Source organism: Nicotiana tomentosiformis, chromosome 2 (assembly GCF_000390325.3).
Source record: "Nicotiana tomentosiformis chromosome 2, ASM39032v3, whole genome shotgun sequence".
NCBI lineage: Eukaryota > Viridiplantae > Streptophyta > Magnoliopsida > Solanales > Solanaceae > Nicotiana > Nicotiana tomentosiformis.
This window is the reverse complement of record NC_090813.1, coordinates 98689449-98712793: the sequence shown is the minus strand read 5'-3', so window position 1 is coordinate 98712793 and position 23345 is coordinate 98689449. Positions and strand designations below refer to the sequence as shown.

General features: G+C 39.5%; 1 protein-coding gene across 1 annotated transcript; it reads right to left on the bottom strand.

Annotated features, from left to right (window-relative positions):
- Positions 1-892: 892 nt before the first annotated feature.
- On the bottom strand, positions 893-15827 carry LOC104097151 (plant UBX domain-containing protein 1). The gene is made up of 7 exons (XM_009603677.4): positions 15641-15827; positions 5761-5857; positions 5566-5640; positions 5232-5299; positions 4426-4555; positions 4210-4314; positions 893-1297 (listed from the first exon to the last, which is right to left on the bottom strand). The coding sequence occupies exons 1-7, from the start codon at positions 15716-15718 to the stop codon at positions 1101-1103; spliced, it is 750 nt and encodes a 249-aa protein (XP_009601972.1). The 5' UTR covers positions 15719-15827; the 3' UTR covers positions 893-1100.
- Between the last annotated feature and the right edge of the window lie 7518 nt (positions 15828-23345).

Sequence of the window (23345 nt, the reverse complement as noted above, 5' to 3'; positions counted from 1 at the left end):
GGAACTGACAATCTCGTCTAGCGTACGGAGGGGACTCCAGTTGGCGGATAGTGACTACACGGACTGTCCGTTGCTTAACCTTACGTCACCCTTCCAAGAAATCTAAGGTGTCGCGTAACATAATTGATGTCACATGTAGGTCACCAACTTTTCTGTAGCCTGAGGGAGATTTCATTTCATTTGCTAGCCCAACAATAGAATGAGGCAGATCTGGTGACATTTTGTTATACTACGAAGCTGATTTTATTCTCCAATCTCCACGAGTCAAAATAAATCTTTATTTGCTATATACTATGAGCATGATAGAGGCTGCTTATTTTGACCGAGAGAGACAGACTATGGAATTCTTTTCTTATACTATTTAGGAGCTTTTGTGGAATTTTTCTTTTTATAACAAGTTGTCCAGAATTACTACTAGTTGTCATTAACAAGGCCGAAATTCTTTGCCATTTCCTCCTCTCTTTTTTCTCATTTTCTGATGAGTGGAGACCATGAATTGTCATTTCTGAAACTGGAAATGTCTTCTAAGTTCTAAACCAGTCTTTCTTTCCTTTTTTTCTCCTATTTATGTCCACTTGACTTTGAACGTCAGGGTCAGGCAATCAAATCTTCAACCACTATCTAACAGTTGATTAACTAAAATCAAGTTTCACTAATTCTTTCTTGCTAGAGGGATGAAGCAAGTAGCAGAAGCTCAAATTTAGCAATAGATGGTAAAACTTTTATACTTATTTGGTTATCCATGAAACCAGTTTTCATATTCAGTAATGGAAGGGACCATAGTGTTTACACTTTACAGTCAAGTTCTATCATTTTCAATATTTGAGAATATATTGACAGGTCCAGTAAAGAAATATCTAAAAGCTCATTTTCAACCTATATGCCAATTGAATCAAGGATCAAGGGAAACCATTATTTAGATGAGGAACATATTTCCAAATTCCAACCTCCTCTTGTGGCGTACAACTCCAGAAAGTTGAAGCAAAGAGGACCATGTACATTTGTTTTCGCCTCTAGTGACAAACTGATCACAGAACCAGCAACGATTACAAATAACACGGATTAGAGTAGACTATAGCATAACCTTGAAATCAACGATATCACAGTTTCAACCACTTTGGCTTAATCTTCTTCTTATCACCAGGCTTTTGATCTGGTACTGAAGTAGGGGGGTTGGTTTTGGGAGGTTCATCTCTGCTAGGTTCACCAGGCTCCATCTCTATCATAGAATCCAATCCTTGCAAAGACATGACCTCTTCTTGAAGGTAAGGTCCTGATGCTGCAGCACCATCATCACCTGAGAATAAGATAAGACATAAGATTAATTTGAATAAAAATAATCTTAAGAGAGGTGAGGCCGCACATGAACGAACAAAACTCTAATTAAAACACAAAAGACGTCAGCAGAAGATTCATTAGAACTGGGCATATGTACCAAACGAAACAGAAGATGAACATCCAGCAGTGGATATCGAGAAGGGATTCACATTAATGGACTTCTCATTGCCTTGACGTACTAAAATATCTGATAGGATAATCTCAGTATGGTACTTTTGTGCAGATCCTTCAAAATTAAGATATGATAAAAACTGAATGTGTCTACATGAATGCTTACACGTACCTCTACTAAATATATGACGTGCCCAAGTTACTTAAAACCATGTTGTCCATCTCCATGGACTAAGACATATTGGAGAAAAGAATGCCAAAATTTACTAGTTACACTTAACCTTTGATTCTGGAGTTTCCCAAGAGCATCAATATGGAAGAACAAATCTTATTTATCAAAAAATAAAGGCAAAATACATAGTTTACCCATCGACCTTGCATCCAAATCCCTGTTACACATCTCTCCACCACGGGCAACCTTTTACACACCCAACCTTTGTCGAGTGTGTCTAAGACACACCACTTTTTTCTTCACAAGATTTTCAAAGCATGTGTATTGTCACGCGCCAATAAAGTCGTGACACGTGTCACTGACTAATAATAAAAAGATAGCACACAAAATTACAATTATATCCATATCTTCTTCATCCTATCCACCATAACTGCCATCACCATGCTTTCAATTTCTGTTCGTGCTCTTTCGATTTCCACAACTGAAGCAGCGAGGTAGTAAATAGTAATAATAAAGAGGAATGTGCATTTCTTAGCGAAGAAGATTAAGAATTTTACAATTTAATTATTTGTAAATTTACCCATTAACAAATTTAAAGAATATGCTTATCTGCAAAAGCTTGAGGTAAGCTTTAATGGCTGGGGATATTTTCGAAAAATCCACCCTTTCGAAAATTTTAACTTAGCCACGACAAAAGCTCAAGCTAAGCTTTTCTAGAAAAGAAAAGAATTTTCTGTACATACGCTTGAGCCAAGCTTTAATGGTTGGTGGAGCTACGAAGAGTTTTAATTGTTGAATTCTAATTATAATTTCTTAACAAAAAAATCTACAAAACTAAAGACTAATGATCAACAAGAAGGGATATGAAAAATCTTGGTAGATCTATTTGAGAAGAGTAGATCGGGTGGAGAGAAGTGGGTCTAAGTGTCAAGGAGCAGCCATGGTAGGTTTGGTGATTTTTAAACAAGGAAGAAGATGACCCTATTTAAAATTTTAAAAAAAAAACCTAAAAAATTGACATCTGATACAAAAATTCTCTAATTCACGAGCTTCATTTGATGGTAAAGATACGCATTGACCACGTGGGCAAAGTGGTGTGTCTTAGACACACTCTATAAAGGTTGGGTGTGTAAAAGGTTGCCCGTGATGGAGAGGTATGTAAGAGGGATTTGGGTGCAACGTCAATGGGTAAACTATGTATTTTGCCAAAAAAAAAATAAAATACGGAAGAACAAATCTTAGCCATGCGACATATAGCAAACCTCCACCCCCAACCATAGAGAAAGGAGAAGAAAGAGAGAAGATAATCCTGTCACCCAACCTAAAACCTTCTACCTCTAGCAACTCCCACCAACCACCATTGCTGATCAACAAAGTTCTCCTGCTTCATTATCCCTTGTACCAAAATCAGCCCCCAAAGAAATCCATTTTGGCAAAAAGAGAATCCCCTCCAAAATCTGAAAAAAGAATCTAATTGAAGTGGTCATTGTAGAGCCATGTGTCACATTCTTGTATACTTTGCAATGCTCGCTTCTCCGAACTGCTCTCTGGGCAGAAACCAAGTTCAGCCTTGCAAAATATTGTCGCCATCATCGAGCTAGCTCTTGCACTTACCAAGCATAGCTACCTTGTCTACTTATTGTGTGCGCAAGAAGTGTTTGGAAATAAGAAAGCATATTAAAAGCCTAAAGCAGCCTAAAGCCACAAGGGAAGCTCAAAGAGAGACAGAGACTGTTGGGAGGAACTCCTTTTGCTTCTCTCTCACAGAAGTGTTTGCTTGATCTCAAATCAATGCGAGCACACAGCGATCTCTAGCCTCCCATTTCCAAATGGACAGCCATGATCTAGCAAGGCAAGTGCCTGTTGACGTAAACCAAATATTTGTGGTGTCTTATGTGCATTCATTGGTAAGAGTACATATACCTGCTTAGGTGTTTTACCAATCATAAATAAGATAAGAAACGACGTAAATAAGTAGGCGAAAAGAGTATGTATATTAGCATTTAGGGAGCTGGGCGACGAAGACCTTGGTTTTTGTTTTTCGTTTATCTTGTAAGTACAACTCTTATTGATGAAAACCAGCATTAAGAGGGTCCTGCTAATGATATTACAGCCGAGGATTTACATAACACGCCCTATAAAGAGCTAAGGAAGACGAGTGATGATAGTTATTCTTAGAAATTAAATGCTGACAGCTTTCAATCAGATATGAGATACAGGGTTCCAATGATGAAAAGAGATGGCATAGCAGGTTATTGATTAACAAATGTAAACCTTCCATCTAAAAGGACAAGTACTAACTAGACGTGAATTTGTTATGATTTTCTTCTCAAAGATAAAGTGTATTCGTCATGATTGGCTCAAGGAGAAAGATTCTCTTAAAGCTAAAGATACTGTAGTCCCTCACACCTCCCCGTTGCAATGTTTCTTAGAAGGATCACCGAAAACATTAAACATCATTAAATCACCGCTGAAGTATATTAAGTATGCAAGTTGTTGCAGGTTCTATGCCCAAATATAATAGAGATTTTCAAAGACTAAAGTTACGAAAGAGCAGAGGATTCAGACAGTAAATAGTTTGCACTAACCTTTGGGTAGATCGTAAGAGAAATAGACAATAGCACCAGGAATAAATCCAGCAGAATAGAAATCCTGAGATACATCTTTTATTTGCTTCTTCGGAGGAGTAGTATCTGAAATTATGGACAAGCATCCATCTTCAGCAACGCAACGCTATTATAAACTGCTCACGTGAGCAATATATAGGAAAAGTAAAATGTATCAACTGTTTAGGATACTCTTACAGATATAGAAAGGCAGTTCAGGATGAGCAATCACTTTCATAAGGAGGTCAAATAAGCTCTGGATTGTCTCTGATGGATGAAAAGTGGCCTCCAATGTATAATTATCCGGAAAGCGTACTCTGATTACAGCCTGAACAACATAGACCAGCATGTGATATGAAAACCAACAATGTCAAACGCAAAGGTGTTGAAAAGTGTCAAGGTCCCCTGTGACTTGTAAGCGCAAAGCCAATGCCCCAAAGAAAGGTGCAAATGAAGAAAGAAAACCAAAAAAAAGACATATGAATGATGAAGAAAAATCAATATAAGGACAAGAAGTTGTATGTACAAAGAAATTTGAAAAAAACATCTGCAATTAAGTGAAACATAAGAATACCAAATCATGTCAATTAAGGTCAAAAATTCTTTTAAACTTCTAATGCAAATGTAAATTGCAGTTTTAAGCTTTAATTCAATCTTTCTGACTAGTTTTCTTAAGCAAAATTTTTAATTTTCTTCCTATTTGCTGTCATATTCATTCATAACATTTTCTAAACCTTTAGTATATCATTTTGCCAGCTATATTTATTGTTTATCGTCCCCCCCTTCAAGAGAGCCAACAATGAGGCATACACCTTAGAGCCTTATTTAGGCACTAAAGAACTGCCCAAGCAAGATGAAGCGTTCAGCCTCAGCTGCACCTAGCTTCAGAGTTCAAGCATGCCTTTACCAATACTGATGAAAACTTAATTTACCGAACGACTAACACCAAAAATATGCATACTTGACACAAGTGAAAAGATCTTCTGGAGAGAAGGATCTGAAACCTTAGTTATCCTTGCTCTGCGTGCAGCTTGTTCTGCCTCGCGAAGTTTCTTTGTCTTCAAATGCTTATCTGTCGAAAAATTTCATCATACCAGTTAGAATGCGCAGCATCAAAAAATAACCAAACACCTATATACTTTTCCGCAGACCTATAGTAAATAAACAAGATTACAAGAATAGCCAGAGGGAATGGAAAGAACCATTGAAAGTTTTAGAGCATTTGTCAATTAATTCCACAGAATACTAATTGACAATTTTCTTACTTTTTCTATTGGAGGTCAACTAGGAATCCCAATTTAGCAAATACTTAAAGCATTTTTAATCTGAGTATCTCACCTTCTTTTTTTGTTGCCAAAAGTCGATAATAATCCTCTGGTGTGAACTCATAGAAGCCTTCTGGCTCCTCTGACACTGCACAAGACGATTAGAAAGGGTCACGACAAAATAAAATGAGCATATATGAAAAATAGACAATAAAATCATGTTTAGGAAGTTGTATCAGTGATGCTGTCTATATCAAGCAGGAAGTACCAGTGCTGGAAACATCAGAAGGCGTTGAAGAAGCTGTTGATATTTCAAACACACGGATTTCACGTCCAAACTTTTCTTTTGCAGCTGCAAGCTTCGCCTGAATTTACCCAGCAAAACAGAAAAGTTACAATCCATTACCCGAAAAGAGTATTTCCGTGCTGGAGTAACAGACAGAGCTTTCCGCGGATTTAGCTTCTGAGGGAGTAACTGAAGTAAAGCCAAAAGAATTTACTCAAGGAGAATAGCTAATTTTACTCATCAGACACTAGAACCTATTTTGGGAGCTTTTTGTTTATGATTTGTTTAATATTCTTTACCTTTACAGATGAAGTTAGATTCACTATGTTTCATTATTCTGTAAGTTCAATAATTTTAAATAAGTGCCGATCCATGCTCTTCACCCTGAGCAGTGTATTTTTTTTTTAAACCTTAATATGTTTTCCTGCTAGCTACAAATCGAGCTGTTACAAATGTCTGAAGCCAGTACCTTAACTGTTTTATGGCCTACAAACACCTCTGCAGTCTCTGTTTTCCCTTAACGAGTTAAATCATTCGTTTAGTCTATGAGCCTTTTTTTAAAGCTCATTTTGGGTGCTCTCAGTTATTGAAGTCTACGAATATTTCCCAGGATGAAACTATTTCCTTATTCTTTTGTTCTAATGCTATACTTGCACGAGCCTTCAATAAGAGGAAATAAATCACAATAATCCTTGAACTCCTTTACTGCATTTGAATTATTATTTTTTTTTGAGAAGGATTACCGCATTTGAATTATTAAAACCAACTATGTTGCATGAGGCTGAGTGTTGACCAGTGAAGAACTCTCATGTCCAGAAGATGAAGGTGGCAGTCCCTCATTTCCATCCCTGAGCATTTTTAATTTTCCATTTATCAAAAAATACCACTATTGGTTCATTCTTCATCTAATTAGATAGATTAGATAAATGATCTAGCAATGATGGCATTTCTATTTTGTTTACCGAATCACATAAAATTTTACCCAACTCCATATCTGGAATGTATGAAATACGTATGAACGGAGGAAGAAAGAGAATTTTCTACTTAAATTAAATTGAAATTTATTGGAATTTTCAACTGATACGATATTGAGATGGATGTGCAAACACACCATGGTAGATAGGAATAGGAATGAAGTTATTCGGGATAAGGTAGGAGTGGCCCCTGTGCAGGACAAAATGCGGGAAGCGAGACTTAGATAGTTCGGACATGTGACGAGGAGAGGCGTTGATGCCCCAGTAAGGAGGTGTGAGAGGTTGGTCTTGGAGGGCCTAAGGAGAGGTAAGGGTAGGCCGAAGAAGTATTGAGAGAGTTGATTAAGCAAGACATGGCGATGCTCCAGTTTATTGAGGATATGGCCCTTGCTAGGAAGGTGAGAAAATCGAGAATTAGGGTAGAAGGTTAGGTAGTCGAGCGTCTACCGTGTTCATACCGGTAGTTTTAGTGCACTATTTAGCGCTAGACTTGTATTTCTTGTTCTCAGATTTATGTTATTACAGATTTATGTTATTACCTGTTGGTTCTTGGGCTTTGGTTTTCTGATTGCTTTGCTGGTATTGTTGCTTTAGGTAATTCCTTGCTTTTTACCTTTCCTAAGCCTTTTTATCCTCTTTACCTTTGTATTTTTTTTGAGTCGAGGGTCTACCGGAAACAGCCTCTCTACTTTCTCAAGGTAGGGGTAAGGACCGTACACATACTATCCTCCCTTAACCCCACATGTGGGATTTCACTACGTTTGTTTTTGTTGTTAATATTTTCTCGTCTTAGACTTCATCCAAAGACTTTCTGCTCTTCCATTTTAGAAATTCTACTCAATACTATGCTCTAAACCCTATGAAAGTACCAAATTGAAGATCTGCATGAAACTGTTCAAGATGTATCTATGTAATGGTAGCAACTCTCCCAGTAATAAGAGCAAAACTTGGAATTAAGAAATAGATATTTGAAACATAAGCTAAGTAACAATCCGCAATAGCATGACAATTATTGTAAGGCACTTCTAAAGAATGAGACTAAGTACGGCAAAACCCGAAAGGGAAGCCAGCGATACAAATTACAGCAATGCCACTACCTCAATCCCAACTTAAACAGTGGTCAGCTATATAAATCATCACTGACCATGTCGCTTTAGTTCATCTCATACCAATATTACACACAAATATAAATAAAAAGTACTAGGAGCTCCCTATATTTTATATATATATATATATATATATCATATTATTATATAATATTATACGTGGAAAGCCCCTAAAGTTAAAGTTAGATTACGAAAATGCCCATTAAAAAATGAGTGACAATTTTTTCTTTCAATCAAATACAACTCTACATAAAACTTTGTACAAAAAAGTAAACTTTACATTCTAATAAAATAACTAAAATATAAAGATATTGCATAATAAATAGTAATTATTAAGCACTATAATAATGGTGTTAGAGTCTCTTCAATTAGCTGCAATACATGTATATGTTAGAGCTAATTTTAACTGTCTCCATAGTCTATCTTTTTTATTTTCTCTTATCTTGACCTTTCAAGTTTTTATGCATTCTAAATTAATTCTTAATATACATTCTATCAAGATAATAAAACTTTTTTTAAATAAAAATAACCAAAAAGTAAAAGTAAAATCTGAAAAAAAGAACGTGGGAAACCGTTGATGACCACAAATGTGCAATATATTTACTTGGCCAGCTTTTAATGTCAATTTAGCTTTTGGTTTTCTTGTCAAATTCAAACATGAAACATCTCATTAATAAAGGTAAAAGAGTCATACGTGGAAGTTCAGTTGCTTTATCAAATAAAGGGTAATGGTCTGATTACAAAATTCATATTACATCATAAAGTCCATATGCCTTTTTGTATCCCAAAGAATGAAAACGTAATAAATAGCGAAGAATTATTTTATCTGTTGCAGTATTCGATAGTTATTTAAATTGTGATCAATGATATCTATAAGCGTTACCATTAAAAGGCTTATTTTCTTCCGGTTTTACTATATCAAAGCCTGCTGATAAAACTCACTCTTGCCAAAACCTTTCAGCTTAATTGGAATCATTAGGAGCTAGGTGAATTTTTTGCAAAACTTTTCAGCTTCTTAGACTCTGACCAAATCACTAGGAGATAACGTTGGTGGGACACAACAACATAAAGGTATTTGAAACTATTTTAAAGTCATTGTAGTCTTGTTTCTTCTGTTGGAAAAGTTAAAAACAAATAGTAACTTTATTTTCTTTTCATTTCTTGTAAGCGTCAAAGTTAGCATTCATTTATCTTTAGCCAATTCTATGTAATATGGAGTAGGAATGTGAAATTGTTCTTCATATTATCTTATGTAGTGATCTTGTTTGAGAGAACTAATCATGACACAATATTAATTTGAATTATTATACAGCCATCTCCTTTTGCTTTTTTTTCTTTTAATTAAGAAGTGATTTCATGGATTGTTCGCACTCATTACTTAGTTTTGTTAGAAGATTTCAGCATGTTTAATTTATTCTTTTATTTTCTTACCCAAATCTAATTGCTAAACTCTTTAAATATTATTTGGAATACACGTGCAACGCACGTGTTTAGAAACTAGTATATATATATCACGTCCTTAGTCTTGAACTAAGTACACATGTGGCACTTGACAACTCGCTCACGATCGCTAAGGGAATGGTAGAAAGAACACGAGAAATTTGCCAAAGGAAGCTCTGTATTAGAGAGAATTTGAATTGTTTGCTTGGTGAATTACAAATGAATATCCCCTTTATATACTAGTCTCCTAGGGGCTAGTGTGTAAATAAAAATTATTACACAAGTCCCTTATTATTTACAAGTCTTTTCTCTAGAATTCTATAGATAGCTAGAATCTTCTAAGGATTTTCCTAGCAATTCTATAGAGTTCTAAGATTTTCCATGAGAAATCTCCATATTTCTCTAAAACCTTCCTACATGTGCTAGTCTATTTCATATGTAAGCTTTTCACATGGTAAAAATATATGACAAGTGGAACCTATGTGGCATGATGATATTGCCGGCCATGACACTCCCCCATCCAATTTTGTGCCGCCCTCGGCACAAAGCATCGACAGGTACGCGCGCACCTCGCCTTGATGTCGCCAAAGATTTTTGTCCATTGGCCATGATGCTCCATGGAGCGGTTCGCCTTCCCATGTCACAACTCATAAGGTACTTGTCACCTTTCTTCTTGTCCCGTTTGTACTTTGGACGGCTAGCAATGATGGCCTTGATCCCCCACTCATCTGATACCTCTCCTTGCTCTTGACCAGAATCTCTCTGTGACTCGGCCAAGTCTAGCAGTTTCTCAAGCATCGGGTCCATGCTTCCGCTCCCTATTTGGCTGCCCTCCATGGTTCCAGCCTTGCTAGCAAACTTGACCCTTGTGCTTGGTGCATCGCCTAAGTCCGTTAGCGTGCTATCACTTTGTAACTCGCCATCCCCTTCAACTATGTCCGCCCAACATTTCTTGTTACCACCATGCTCCATTTGCATGGTGCCAAGATAGGCTTTGAAATCTCCTACTTTCGGCTTAGATTCCAGCGCATCCCCCCAATGCAGGCGGTCCCTCCTGTGTCGCCCTTGTGTGCCTGAGCAAAGTTCCCTATTATTGTTGCAAGCTTCCCCAACTCTGGACATTCACTTGCCGGATGTGATCCTTTACAGAAGTAGCACCCTCCCTTAGGCACGTACTCGCTATCCGGCCCCTTGCCGTTTCTCTTGGACCCCTGTCCGTTATGGGATGGCCCCTTGCCATTAACCTTGTATACCTCGGCTTTGCCTTTCTCGTTGTCCTTGTCATGATCTCCTCCACCCCTCTCGGCGTTACCTTCTTTGAAGATGGCAGGCTCCATCTTGAAGTCAATGAGCAACTCGACTACCGCTATGGCCTCGTCCACGTTGGCTATTTCATGTCTTCTTAACTCCTGTTTTGCCCAATTTTCCAACCCATCCATGAAGTAGAAGAGGGAATCTTCCTCGGACAATGACGGGATTTGCAGCATTAAGGTAGTGAACTCGCGCACATACTCTCGAACTGTGGCCGTCTGTCGGAGCTCCCTTAGCTTCCGCCTAGCTTCATACACCACATTCACCGAGTAGAATTGCTTCTTCAACTCCTTCTTGAACTGCTCCTACGTCTCAATCTTGCATAGCCCCTTCTCTATGTCAGCACACTTTCGACCGCCACAGCGCGGCGATCTCTAAGAGGTACACCACAGCTCTGATACCACGTTGTCACGTCCTTAGTCTTTGACTAAGTACACGTGCGGCACTTGACAACTCGCTCACGATTTTGCACAATTTGCTCACGTTCTTGCTATGTCAAGTCAGCCTTACTACACTCAAGATCGCTAAGGAATGTTTGAACACAGGAGAATTGCCAAAGGAAGCTTTTGTATTAGAGAGAACTTGATTGTTTTGCTTGATGAATTACAAAGGAATTGCCCCCTTTATATACTAGTCTCCTAGGGGCTAGTGTGTAAATCTAGTAGTGACTCCTAGATTATAGTGGCTTTGGTGAACGATGGTAAGGTAAGGTCTTGTCCCCGGGGGTGTCAGCGTGGGGAAGGGGGGGTAAGAGGGATAAGGGAGCTACTAGGCTGAGAGTGGGGTCTTGAAACATAGGAACTTTGACTGGAAAATCTGTAGAGTTAGCGAAGATTCTCGAGAAAATGAAGATTAATATAGCTTGTGTACAGGAGACTAGGTGGGTAGGAGATAAGGCGCGGGATGTGGGCAGTTTCAAACTTTGGTATTCTGGGAGGGTGGGGGACAGGAACAGGGTAGGTATCTTGGTTGATAAGGACCTCTGTGAACTAGTGGTGGAGGTTAGGAGGGTGAATGACAGGCTGAAGACTATTAAGCTAGTTGTTGGAGGTTTTACTTTGAACATAATCAGTGCGTACGCACCCCAAGCAGGCTTGGATGAGGAAATCAAGAGGCGTTTCTGGAAGGATTTGAATGAGATGGTGCGTGGTATCCCGCATACCGAAAAGCTTTTTATAGGAGGAGATTTCAGCGGCCATATTGGAGCGACGTCGGGGGGTATGATGATGTGCATGGTGGCTTTGGTTTTGGAGATAGAAACAGAGGAGGAACGTCTCTGCTGGACTTTGCTAGAGCATTGGATTTGGTGATAGCAAACTCGAGTTTCCCGAAGAAGAGGGAGCACTTGGTCACCTTCCGGAGTTCGGTGGCCGAGACTCAGATTGATTATTTACTCTGCAGGAAGTCCGATAGAGGACTTTGCACGGATTGCAAGGTCATCACGAGTGAGAACCTAGGCTCCTGGTCATGGACCTTGAGATCACGAGGAAGAGAAGGAAGAGGGCAATATATAGTCAACATAGGATCAAGTGGGAAGCCTTGACGGAAACTAAAGCGCAGGAATTGGGGGTCAAGCTGGTGACTATGGGGGCTTGGAGCAGTAGTAGGGACACAAGCGTTATGTGGACCACGACTGCGCAGTGCATTAGGGAAGCCGAGAAGAGGTATTAGGGGTCTCAAAGGGTTACTCTGGTGGTCACAGGGGAGACTGGTGGTGGAATGGAGAGGTGCAAGGAAAAGTGGAAACCAAGAAAGCAGCGTATCTGGAGCTAGTGGAAAGTGTAGACGAGGAGGAGAAGAGAGCGAGTAGGGAGCATTATAAGTTGGCTAAGAAAGAGGCAAAGCTAGCAGTTACGGCGGCCAAGACTGCATCTTTTAGTCGTTTGTATGAGGAACTCGAGGGCCGAGGCGGGGATAAGAGGTTGTTCAGGTTAGCCAAGGCGCGAGAAAGGAAGGCGCGTGACTTGGACCAAGTAAAGTGCATCAAGGACGAAGAAGGTAGAGTTTTGTTGGATGAGGGGCTTATCCGTCGGAGATGGCATACCTACTTCCATAGTCTCTTGAACGAGGAGGGGGACCGAAGCATTGTATTGGGTGATTTGGAACTATCCGGGAGTCTTTGTGACTTTGGGTATTATAGGCGGATTAGAGTTGATGAAGTTGAGGGGGCTATGCGTAAGATGAGAAGGGGCAAAGCGACTGGGCCGGATGAAATTCCGGTGGAGTTGTGGAAGAGTGCGGGTAAGGCAGGCTTGGAGTGGGTGACAGGAGCATTATACTGGGTGATTTGGAACTATCCGGGAGTCGTTGTGACTTTGGGTATTGTAGGCGGATTAGAGTTGATGAAGTTGAGGGGGCTATATGTAAGATGAGAAGGGGCAAAGCGACCGGGCCGGATGAAATTCCGGTGGAGTTTTGGAAGAGTGCGGGTAAGGCAGGCTTGGAGTGGCTCACCAGGATATTTAATGTCATTTTTAGAACGAAGAAGATGCCCGAAGAGTGGAGGTGGAGCACGATGGTTCCTATATACAAGAACAAGGGTGATATCCAAAATTGCAATAACTATCGGGGTATCAAGCTACTTAGCCATACTATGAAAGTCTGGAGAGAGTGGTAGAGCTAAGGATGAAGAGGAGTGTGTCTATTTCCGAGAACCAGTTTGGGTTTTATGTCGGGGCGTTCGACTACAGAAGTCATCCACCTTGTTAGGAGATTGATGGAGCAGTATAGGGAAAGAAAGAAGGACTTACATATGGTGTTCATCGACTTAGAAAAGGCGTACGATAAAGTTCCGAGAGAGGTTTTGTGGAGATGTTTGGAAGCTAGAGGTGTACTTGTTGCCTACGTTAGGTTGATTAAGGACATGTATGATGGAGTAAAGACCCGAGTGAGGACGATGGGTAGGGACTCGGACCATTTTCCGGTTATGATGGGGTTGCATCAGGGGTCGGCACTCAGCCTTTTTTGTTTGCTCTAGTGATGGACGTACTGACGCGCCACATCCAAGAGTAGGTGTCGTGGTGCATGTTATTTGTAGATGATATTGTATTGATTGACGAGACGCGAGACGGTGTGAATGCGCAATTAGAGGTATGGAGGCAGACCTTGGAATCTAATGGTTTCAAGATGAGCAGGACCAAGACAGAATACTTGGAGTGTAAATTCAGTGGCGAGACTCAAGAAGGGGAAGGAGAGGTGAGGCTGGACTCGCAGGTCATCCCTAGGAGAGGGAGTTTTAAGTACCTTGGGTCTATTATTCAGGGGGATGGGGAGATTGATGAAGATGTCACACATCGTATTGGGGCGGGATGGATGAAATGGAGACTCGCTTCCGGTGTTTTGTGTGACAAAAAGGTGCCACCGAAACTTAAGGGTAAGTTCTACAGAGTGGTGGTCAGACCAACGATGTTGTATGGGGCTGAGTGTTGGCCAATCAAGATCGCTCATGTCCAGAAGATGAAGGTAGCAGAGATGAGGATGTTGAGATGGATGTGCGGGCACACCAGGTTAGATAGGATCAGAAATGAGGTTATTCGCGACAAGGTGGGTGTGGCCCCTATTGAGGACAAGATGCGGGAAGCGCGGCTTAGGTGGTTTGGTCATGTGAGGAGGAGGAGCACAAACGCCCCGGCGAGGAGGTGTGAGAGGTTGACATTGGAGGGCCTACGGAGAGGTAGAGGTAGGCCAAAGAAGAAGTGGGGAGAGGTGATTAGGCAAGACATGGCGCAACTTCAGCTGACCGAGGGCATGACCCTTGATAGGAAGGTATAGAGGTCGAGGATTAGGGTAGTAGAGTAGGTAGTCCAGAGTTTTCATAACAGTAGTATTGGCACGCAGTCTCGCTTTCTGTTGGTAGTAGGTTTCTGTTATTTTCTTTCATTGTTGACCACCTTATTATCTTGTTGTTTTATCCTTCTTTTATATGGCTTTTTGTTACTGTCCCTTCTTGTCTATATTTTCATTAATATGGTGCTTATACTTTCCTGAGCCGAGAGTCTATTGGAAACAGCCTCTCTATCCTCGCAAGGTAGGGGTAAGGTCTGCGTACACATTACCCTCCCGACCCCACGGTGTGAGATAATATTGGGTATGTTGTTGTTGTTGTTGTTGTAACCAGGGGAGGAGCTAGTCCTCTGCTTACGGGCTCGGCCGAACCAGTATCTTTTGTGCAGACTCTGTATTTGTTTTGTGAAATTCATGCAATATGTACAAATTATTATTTTAGAACCCAGTAACTTAAAACAGCTAGAATTCTGAACCCATAAGCTTCAAATCCTGGCTCCGCCTCTGTACACAAGTACTTAATATTTACAAGATAAGGGCTTTCTCTAGAATTCTCTACAAGTCTAGAATATTCCAAGGACTTTCCTAGCATATCCATAGGGATCTAAATGTCCATACTTATCTACAATCACCTCACAAATGCTAGCCTTCCTCCTATGTAAGCTTCCACATGGCATTAATATATGCCAAATGGCACCTACGTGGCATGATGATGTGGCGGATCATATATATATATATATATATATATATATATCATGTCTTTATTGCCAATTATGCATGGATTTCACGAATGTATGCCATTCGTGCACGGAAAAAGAGAGCGCCAAAAGATCATATAATTTGCATCTACTGATATTCTAAGTTCTAGCTACACTTCTCAATTCTCATCAACTCAACAATTGAATGTATGTAAACTGGTTTAAAGGTTAACAAGAAGCAGCTCGGTTATAGCAACATGTCCAAGTAAGCTAACTACAACAGATACAACTGGCACCTTTTTAAGTTTAGATTTTAAAGGAAATATTGCTTCAACTGGAGTAAGTCTTTATACAAACTTTTTTAAAAGATTTTTTTTTTTTTTTTTTTAAAAAGTTTCTTTATAAGAAATCAAGAAAGGAATCGCCTCTTTACTCACCATGAAATTAACAGGGTTGGGCAAGATTGGTACAAACAAGAGGTTCAATTGAACCATATGGTAAAACCCAGAAATTGAAAAAAACAGTAGAAGAAAGAGATTGAGAGGAATACCTTAGCTGATTCCAACTCCATTGGATCAACGGTTATGAATCTCTGACGCTTTGAAGCAGGTGTAGAATCAACTCTCATTACCCAAAGAAGCAAAATTAATCCCCACGAATTCGCCTCTGCCTCTTTCCTCTCTTGAATTCACAGCTTTATATTTCTACTACTTTTCTCTTTTTGTGGGGTTACCTTTTCGAGGGGTACGGGTTAGAAATATGAATGATCGGTGGATATAAACGGGCTTGACTAAAATGATCCAGTCCAACTAGGTCGGTCCAGTTTCGTAGTTCCTCGTTTTATTTTATTGGCGTAATGGCTTCCTTGTCATGTAAACTTGTAGGGTATTTAAAAGCCGATATACGAACTTTCAACTTTTCTATTTGAAAACTTGAACTCATTTTTTCCTTTAATTAATAAACACATTTGACTGTTGACCTGCTCATGTGGCGTTAGGGTAATTCAAAAAACGAATAAATTATCCGACCCGATCCGTATTTGAGACGGATAAAAAATAAATTATCCGGCGAATAATATGGATATCCATATTATCCATAACTTCTTGAATATGATCACTTATAGGAGAATTTCTAGTCTCCCAAAACTTGAGGAACCCCCAATTTGAGGCTTTACAAATGTAAAAGTTAAACACATTAGTTATCCATTGGTTATCCATTTGGTTAACCATTTTCTAAGTGGATAATATGGTTCTTATCCATATTCGACCAGTTTTTAAAAAGTTCATTATCCAACCCATTTTTTAATGGATAATATGGGTGGATAACTATTTTCTTTTAACCATTTTGCCACCTCTAGTTTTAATCAACAGGTTGCGTGAGGAACACGATGCACAAGAGTATGAAAGTCATCTTACCAACGCCCAACGGTACAAAATACCTTGTATTTAAGTGGGTTCTTATTCATTCATTCTAAAATATCTTACTCCTACATTTTTAAAAATCTGAAGCTCCATTCCTTCAGTTTGTAAAATCTGAAGCTTCATTCCTAATTTTTTTTCTTTTTTCTTTTTCCAGACCATGAAAATGACGGAAAGTCGTATATTTTATCATTGTGAAGTTGAATCTAAGTTTTGCATCACTTGGAAGCTAATAAATCCAGTAATAAGGTTTTATGAGTGCTCAAATTATGGTCGAAGAAATTGTTGCAATATTTTTAGGTAGTTTGACCCACCTCTTCCAGATCACTATAAATAAGTGATGTCAGGGTTGTTATCAAGAACTAGAGAGAGAGAGATCGGCTACATAGGGAGAGGGGTGAAGAACATTGTAACTTTAGTTGTTGTATTGGTACTAATCATTGTAATTTCCTTCTTAGTCTAGTTAGTTATCAACGTATATTTTATGTTTCTTCATAACCCTATGTACAATGAAAATGACAAAATGTATGACGAACTTTTGTGGAATGAAAAGCAATGTTTGACATAAACAAGCAGCATATTGTAACACCCCGAAAAATTTTGAAGTATTTTAGTGTAAAGCCCCATAATTTTCGCAAGTGAATTCAAGGTTTCGTGGTGCCGGAGTAGGCTTACGTGTTTGAGGATGGTATAAGATCTTCGCAGCGAGCTTGCGAGCCGTGGTTCAGACTTTTTGAGTTGAACAATGCACCAGAAAATAAAAAAAAATATTTGGCGGAAAAGCACATTTATGCGGCCCATTATCCGGCCGCATAATCACTCTGCGGACCGCATAATGGCCGCAGAGTGAAGCAGTAAATTTGGCCAAGGAGGGAGTTCTGCGGTGCATTATGCGACCGCAGAATGAGTATGCGGACCGCAAATGGTCGCATACCTGGGCCGAAAGTTCAGGCCCCTGAGAGCCATTTCTGCGGTCACTTTGCGGACCGCATAACTATTATGCGGTCGCATATGCGACCGCAGACCTGTGCCGGGGCACCCATTTTCTTAATTTAAAACCCGACCCCCATTCCGTTAAAACAACCCCTTAGTCTATTTTGAAGCTCATTTCTGATATTTCTAGTATGATAGAGAGGGTGTTCTAGAGGGAGGGCCTAATTTTCATCAATTGATCTTCAACCATCACTCAAAGCCTTGGAAATATTGAAGTAGAGCACCAAAATTCTTCACCCTAAAAGGTAAGGCTTCATCACCCCACCTCTTAATATCAAACATAGTTATAATGGGGTATTAGTATGATACTTCATGGGTACGAGGGTGGTTCATCTTGCATGCATGTGATAAAGAGTGTGGGAAAAATAAAAAGTGAACTAGAACCATGAACGTTTTCCTAATTTTGGGTTCAATTTGTATATTGATAAAATAGATTGAGGTTGCTAAGGGTTCCGGATAATTGTAGAGTCTAAAGAAGCGCGATTGAGGTATGTTGGCTAAACTTTCTCTCTTGGAATTGAATTCCATAATGTTTATGTAAGTTTCAAAGTGTGGGTTACGTATTAAAAGGTTATGGCTTTGAGTCGTGTTTCAATGAAAGATAGAATTGTCTAAAAGCTTTTGTACTAAATTTATGCCCATTAGTGGATGCTTTATCTAATGTTTTAATTTATAAATATATCCAGTGTGATTCGAGTTCTATATACTCATGTATTGAAATTGTACATTGTCATTTCTGGGGGAGAGTATTGCAAGAGTAAATGGTGTATTGACTGTTTATAATTTTTCATGTGTGTTTCTATTGTTGATTGGTATGCTTCATTCTTTGGGAAGAAACCATTTGTGTTTGAAGTTTCCATTTCAAATAGATTTGAAGTATATGATTTCTAAAATATCCTATATGTTGATACTTGATGGTGATCTTTGAAATTGAAAAAGGTGACAGTGTAGAATATGAAATACGGCCATCGTGCCAGGAATAAAGAATTTTGTGAATGGCCTAATGAGCCAAGGAAATATTGTCGTTGTGAATGACTGGAAATACTAATGAGAATTCATACAATGTGAAATATGTTGAGGTGAGTACAATTGTATGTATGATATTTCTGTTTGCAAATCAAATCAAAACTATTTTTGGGAGCATCATTAGCAATACCGAGGAAGGATGGATCATAAGGCCCACACCTGAAACTACACGTGCCGGTGTCGGGGTGGATTATGATATTATTCCCCTTAATTGGGATGAAACTGGAATCTTTGTGGATTGAAAAAGTCAACCCGCACGGCATATGTGGGAAAGCGGCCTAGCTGACCGGGTGGAGATCAGACGCCATATTGCGCATATGGTGGTACTACTCTTGGTAACAACTTTCTTTCGCATCACATGTCAAACCACATTGTTTGTGGGGAGATGGCCTAGCCGATCGAGCGTGATCGAACTCCGTGCTAACAAAGACGGTGGTATATCGGTGCTAATGATCTCCCAACCAAATTTATATATGAAGTTCGTATTTTGAAAATTATTATATTTTAACTTGACGTTTGGATATTGTTGATTATGACTTGTTGTTTCTATTTGTTGCCTTTTCTTATATGGGCATTCTATTTTGAAAAAGGATTTTTAGCTATACATACTAGTGCTATTCGACAGTACTAACGTCCCTTTTGCCGGGGGCACTGCATCTTTAATGGATGCAGGTGGTTCTTCAGCAAGCGGCATTGATCAGTGGTAGTAGTACACTCTTTTCAGCTAATTTGGTGAGCCCCACTTCATTTCGGGGTCATGTATCTTTTGTTTCTCATGTACAATATTTTAAGGTATAACCGGGGCTTTGTTGACGGCATTTTCATATTACTCTTCTATTGTATGTAGATGCTCCGTAGACAGGTTGTGGGTTATGGTTGATGTTGGGAATTGAACTAGAAATGTTGGTACATGGAAATTATATTTTTTATTAATTCTATAAACTCGTAATATTTTGGAAATTATGAATGAAGCTACTAATGGGAATGAAAAGGAAGTTGTTAATAAAATCTTTTCAGTGATTGACTAATGGAGTACATCTCTTCTTTATTCATGGATGAGTTTGGGTAGAAGTAAGTCTAATAGGCTTGCTCGGCCGGGTTCTCTCGGTTGAGCGCCGGTTGCGCTCCCTGAGTTTGGGGCGTGACAAACTTGGTATCAGAGCCTAAGGTTTTAAAGTGTCCTAGGATGTCTCGGATCCGTGTCTAGTAGAGTCATTCTTATCAGTGTGTTGTCGACCACATCTATAATGAGGAGGCTACTTGGACATTTAGGAATTTCACACTTCTTTGATACTCCAGAATCGTGTGATAGAGCTCAAGATAGGAAGATAATTTCCTCAGTATGTCTCATGATATTTTTCAGATGAGTAATCCACGAGTTCAAAACAACGAGGAAGGAGTGACCGCTCCATTGAATCTGGGGGAGATTACACAAGAGTTCGTTGGGAGAATGCGTCGAGCCGTGGGGGGGCGTGGAGGGGTTGGAAGAACTTGTTGCTAAGGGAAGTGTCCTTATTCCTACCACTGTCACCGCACCACCAGATCGAGTGGTGAGAGAATCTAGGAAACGAAAGAAGGTTGTTGGTGCTAATGAACCAGATTGTGTGATTTGCAAGAAGTGACACTTAGGAACATGTTGGATGACCCTTGAAATATGTTATGGTTATGGAAAGAAGGGGCACAAGAAGAGGAAATGCCCTAGGTTGGGTACACCCATCCAGTTATGTCCATCATGCGGGGAGGAACATTTGGTATCGTGTTGTGAGTATGCTTAGCAGCACGCTAGAGGTGGTATCTTTGGGCAATTCCAAAGGCCCACACAGCAATCCGGTGCTGGAATTGTTAATCCTGCATTGGAAGCTTGGAGGAAGGATAAGGGGTATGCTTATGATGTATGCAAAAAGGGTAAATATCAGGTCAGTGAGACGAGTCAGTTCAGCGGACCTCATCCCCGTTGTGCGAAGTGTGGGAGATGCCATCCAAGAGTGTGTCACTATGGTACAAAAGTATGCTACAAGTGTGGTATGATGGGCCACTTTCAAAGAGATTGTATTTGTCTCGCCAGAGCATGGGCAAGGGTATGGCACAGCCAGCCAGTTCTGTAGCTTCTACATCCACAACGCCTCCCCCAGATAGAGGCACTATAACGCCTGCAGGGCGTGGAATAGCTAGGGGTGGTATTCAGAGCTCGGGAGGGCCCAACAAATTTTATGCTATGAGGAGACGTCAAAAGTTTGAGGCTTCTCCAGATGTGGTTACAGGTATATTGAGTGCCCGATCTCATGATGTGTATGTTCTTATTGATCCCGGTTCCACTTTATCATATGTCACCTCTTATGTTACTATGGAAGTTGGGATAGAACCGAAATAACTTTATGAGTCGTTCTCTGTATCTACTCTTAGAACGAGGCACAATATTCGTGAAGCCTTTTTATCACAATTTCTTATATTTACAACCTCTTGAGAAATTGAGTTCTATAATGGGTTCCCTGAATTGCGTTATAACCCTAGGTTAATACTTCCTACTGCTTCCCTAAATTCTCAACAAGGGACAATACCTGATGAATTTCGTACAGAACCTTTTGATTCAAATGGATAACAGCTGCTCATTTGTGCCTATACATGCATCACCGTAATATTTACCTATGCGGTATGATATCCAATGGAAAGCAGCCTAGTGCTGAGATCCTTCTTGAGTCACTATTTTTCTCTCTGGTATATGTGACTTCTATGGTTGGAACAATTATTTTACTCCTTTATGAATAGAATCATGAATCCTTTTCATTGTCTAGTAACATGAGAGTATATCTTAGCACTTATCATATGCGTACATGCCAATTGAAAGGGGCCACTTATCCGCATAAAAGTTTTTGAGCAACTTGAGATTTATCACAAATTTGTCACAGGGAGGTCTTGTTGTTTACCCATCTCAGTATGACTTTCATGTCCACCTAGATCATGCCTCAGTGAGTAACTCACCTTGTTCTCAGTATTATGGTTGCCCATGAATTGGCCTGATGTGGCAACTTGAGAGTTGTTATGGCAAAAACATGTCTAGCTCACGGCAAAGTGTTCATTCTCTCTAACTAATACATGATTTCATCCAATATTAAGATGTCCTAGTTATATGATTCCACTTGTGTGAGATTGAAAGTTGAACAGCCTTATGATGAGCATATTGAATTGAAAGACAAACTCATCATATCTCTAGTACTCTCACATAGGATCAAATATTGGCAAAGGTTAAGTTGTGGGAATGATAATAATCTCACAAGTGTTCAACTTCTTTTCATCCTCGTAAGCTTGTGGCATAGATTCCTTGTGCTAGTTACTGTTAAGAGTGTAATGCAACTTTGTGTATCTTGAAACCCATATCATATTCAGGGTGCTAGAATATTCTCATTTCGAGTTAAACTGATTTTTCCCTACATACCAAGAGGCGACTGGTGTCACATAAGTGTTATCTCTCTTTAAGGCTTACTATTGCCAAACAAGGCATGTATGGAATGAAACAATTGTTGTTGTCCTTTTCCTGGCTCATAGTATTCCAAGAATAACTGACGCTAATGTCTTTATCCTCCAAACCATGCCTCTCATATGCCACATGTCTAAAATGACTCATTTATTTAAATCTCCTAATCATGAACCTGATCCCTACATTATCTATGCCTACTAGGCAACTCTATGACTCGTGTGTTGAACCGATAGTGTCACCACAACGAATCACCATGTCAGCGCTATTGGTAGTGACCTTCATGTCTCTTAGGATATAACCTCCTGAAATGTCGTGCTCAGTACGTTGATGGATTCTTGAATATTTCCAGCGAAATCTCGAACCTCGTTGTTCCTGTTTGTAGCAAATCTATCGAGTATTGTAGGTTCAGGCATGCCAAACAAGAAGCATCATCCTATGATCAAATATATGGGATAGGAAATTTTATGGTCATAGTCAAGCTAACACATCTTAGAGAAATTGTTGAAAGTTGCCAAAGGTTTAGTTTGGGTGTTCGGCGTGGAGATTTAGAGTTGAATAAAATTAAATGGGTTATTCTAAATATTTTCTGCATGAGGATGCTATGTGAATTGTCAATAAAGGTAAAGTATGTGAAGTCATATTAGGCCTTATAAAATTTTGAAAGGAAATAAGCAAAACTATGAGTATGATGTTTCCCTATTATTGTTCTTCGTGTACCCGGTGTTTCATATGTCTATGTCTAATAAGGTGAAGATAAGGAATAATGGGATTGTGAGGAGCAACTATTTGCTATTCGTGTTAGAAAAGTCCGGGAGTTGAGATTGTGTCCGCTAATATGTTATGGCGAAATGTGTAAGTTGAGCATACCACATGGAGGAAAAAAACGTGTTAAAGGAAATAAAATGTTCCCACTTGAATGTATAGTTAAATGATTGTGATTTGAAAGGTACTTCTGTGTGTTATAATTTAAATATGTGCAGCTCATGTCCAGATACCACTCTTGATAGTATAATACCTGTAATGATGAGATTAGTGATGTTGTTATACATGATGATGTTTTGTCAAGTTGCGGATGTGTTGTTAGGAATTATTTTGGTGTTGCTCTAGCAGGTGGATAGGCCCAGTTACAGGGGAGACTCTGGCGATTTTTTTTTTTGGAAATTTAAGGAGTTAGCCAAATTTTGAAACTACTGATGTGTGTGAACCAACAGTTGAACCACACTGAATGCTAATGACGGATTTTGACCCTCATTCGAGGAAGAATGATCCTAAGCGGGGGAGAATGTAACACCCTGCAAAATTTTGAAGTATTTCAGTGTAAACCCACGTAATTTTCGCAAGTG

What these genes read in the sequence shown, in the direction of transcription:
- LOC104097151 (XM_009603677.4), bottom strand. Translation starts at nt 15,718, where the DNA reads ATGAGAGTTGATTCTACACCTGCTTCAAAGCGTCAGAGATTCATAACC. An exon ending in TTCTGATGTTTCCAGCACTG is followed by an intron (nt 5,641 to 5,760) that starts GTACTTCCTGCT and finishes CGTCTTGTGCAG; the next exon opens with TGTCAGAGGAGCCAGAAGGC. An exon ending in CTCTTACGATCTACCCAAAG is followed by an intron (nt 1,298 to 4,209) that starts GTTAGTGCAAAC and finishes TCTTATTCTCAG; the next exon opens with GTGATGATGGTGCTGCAGCA.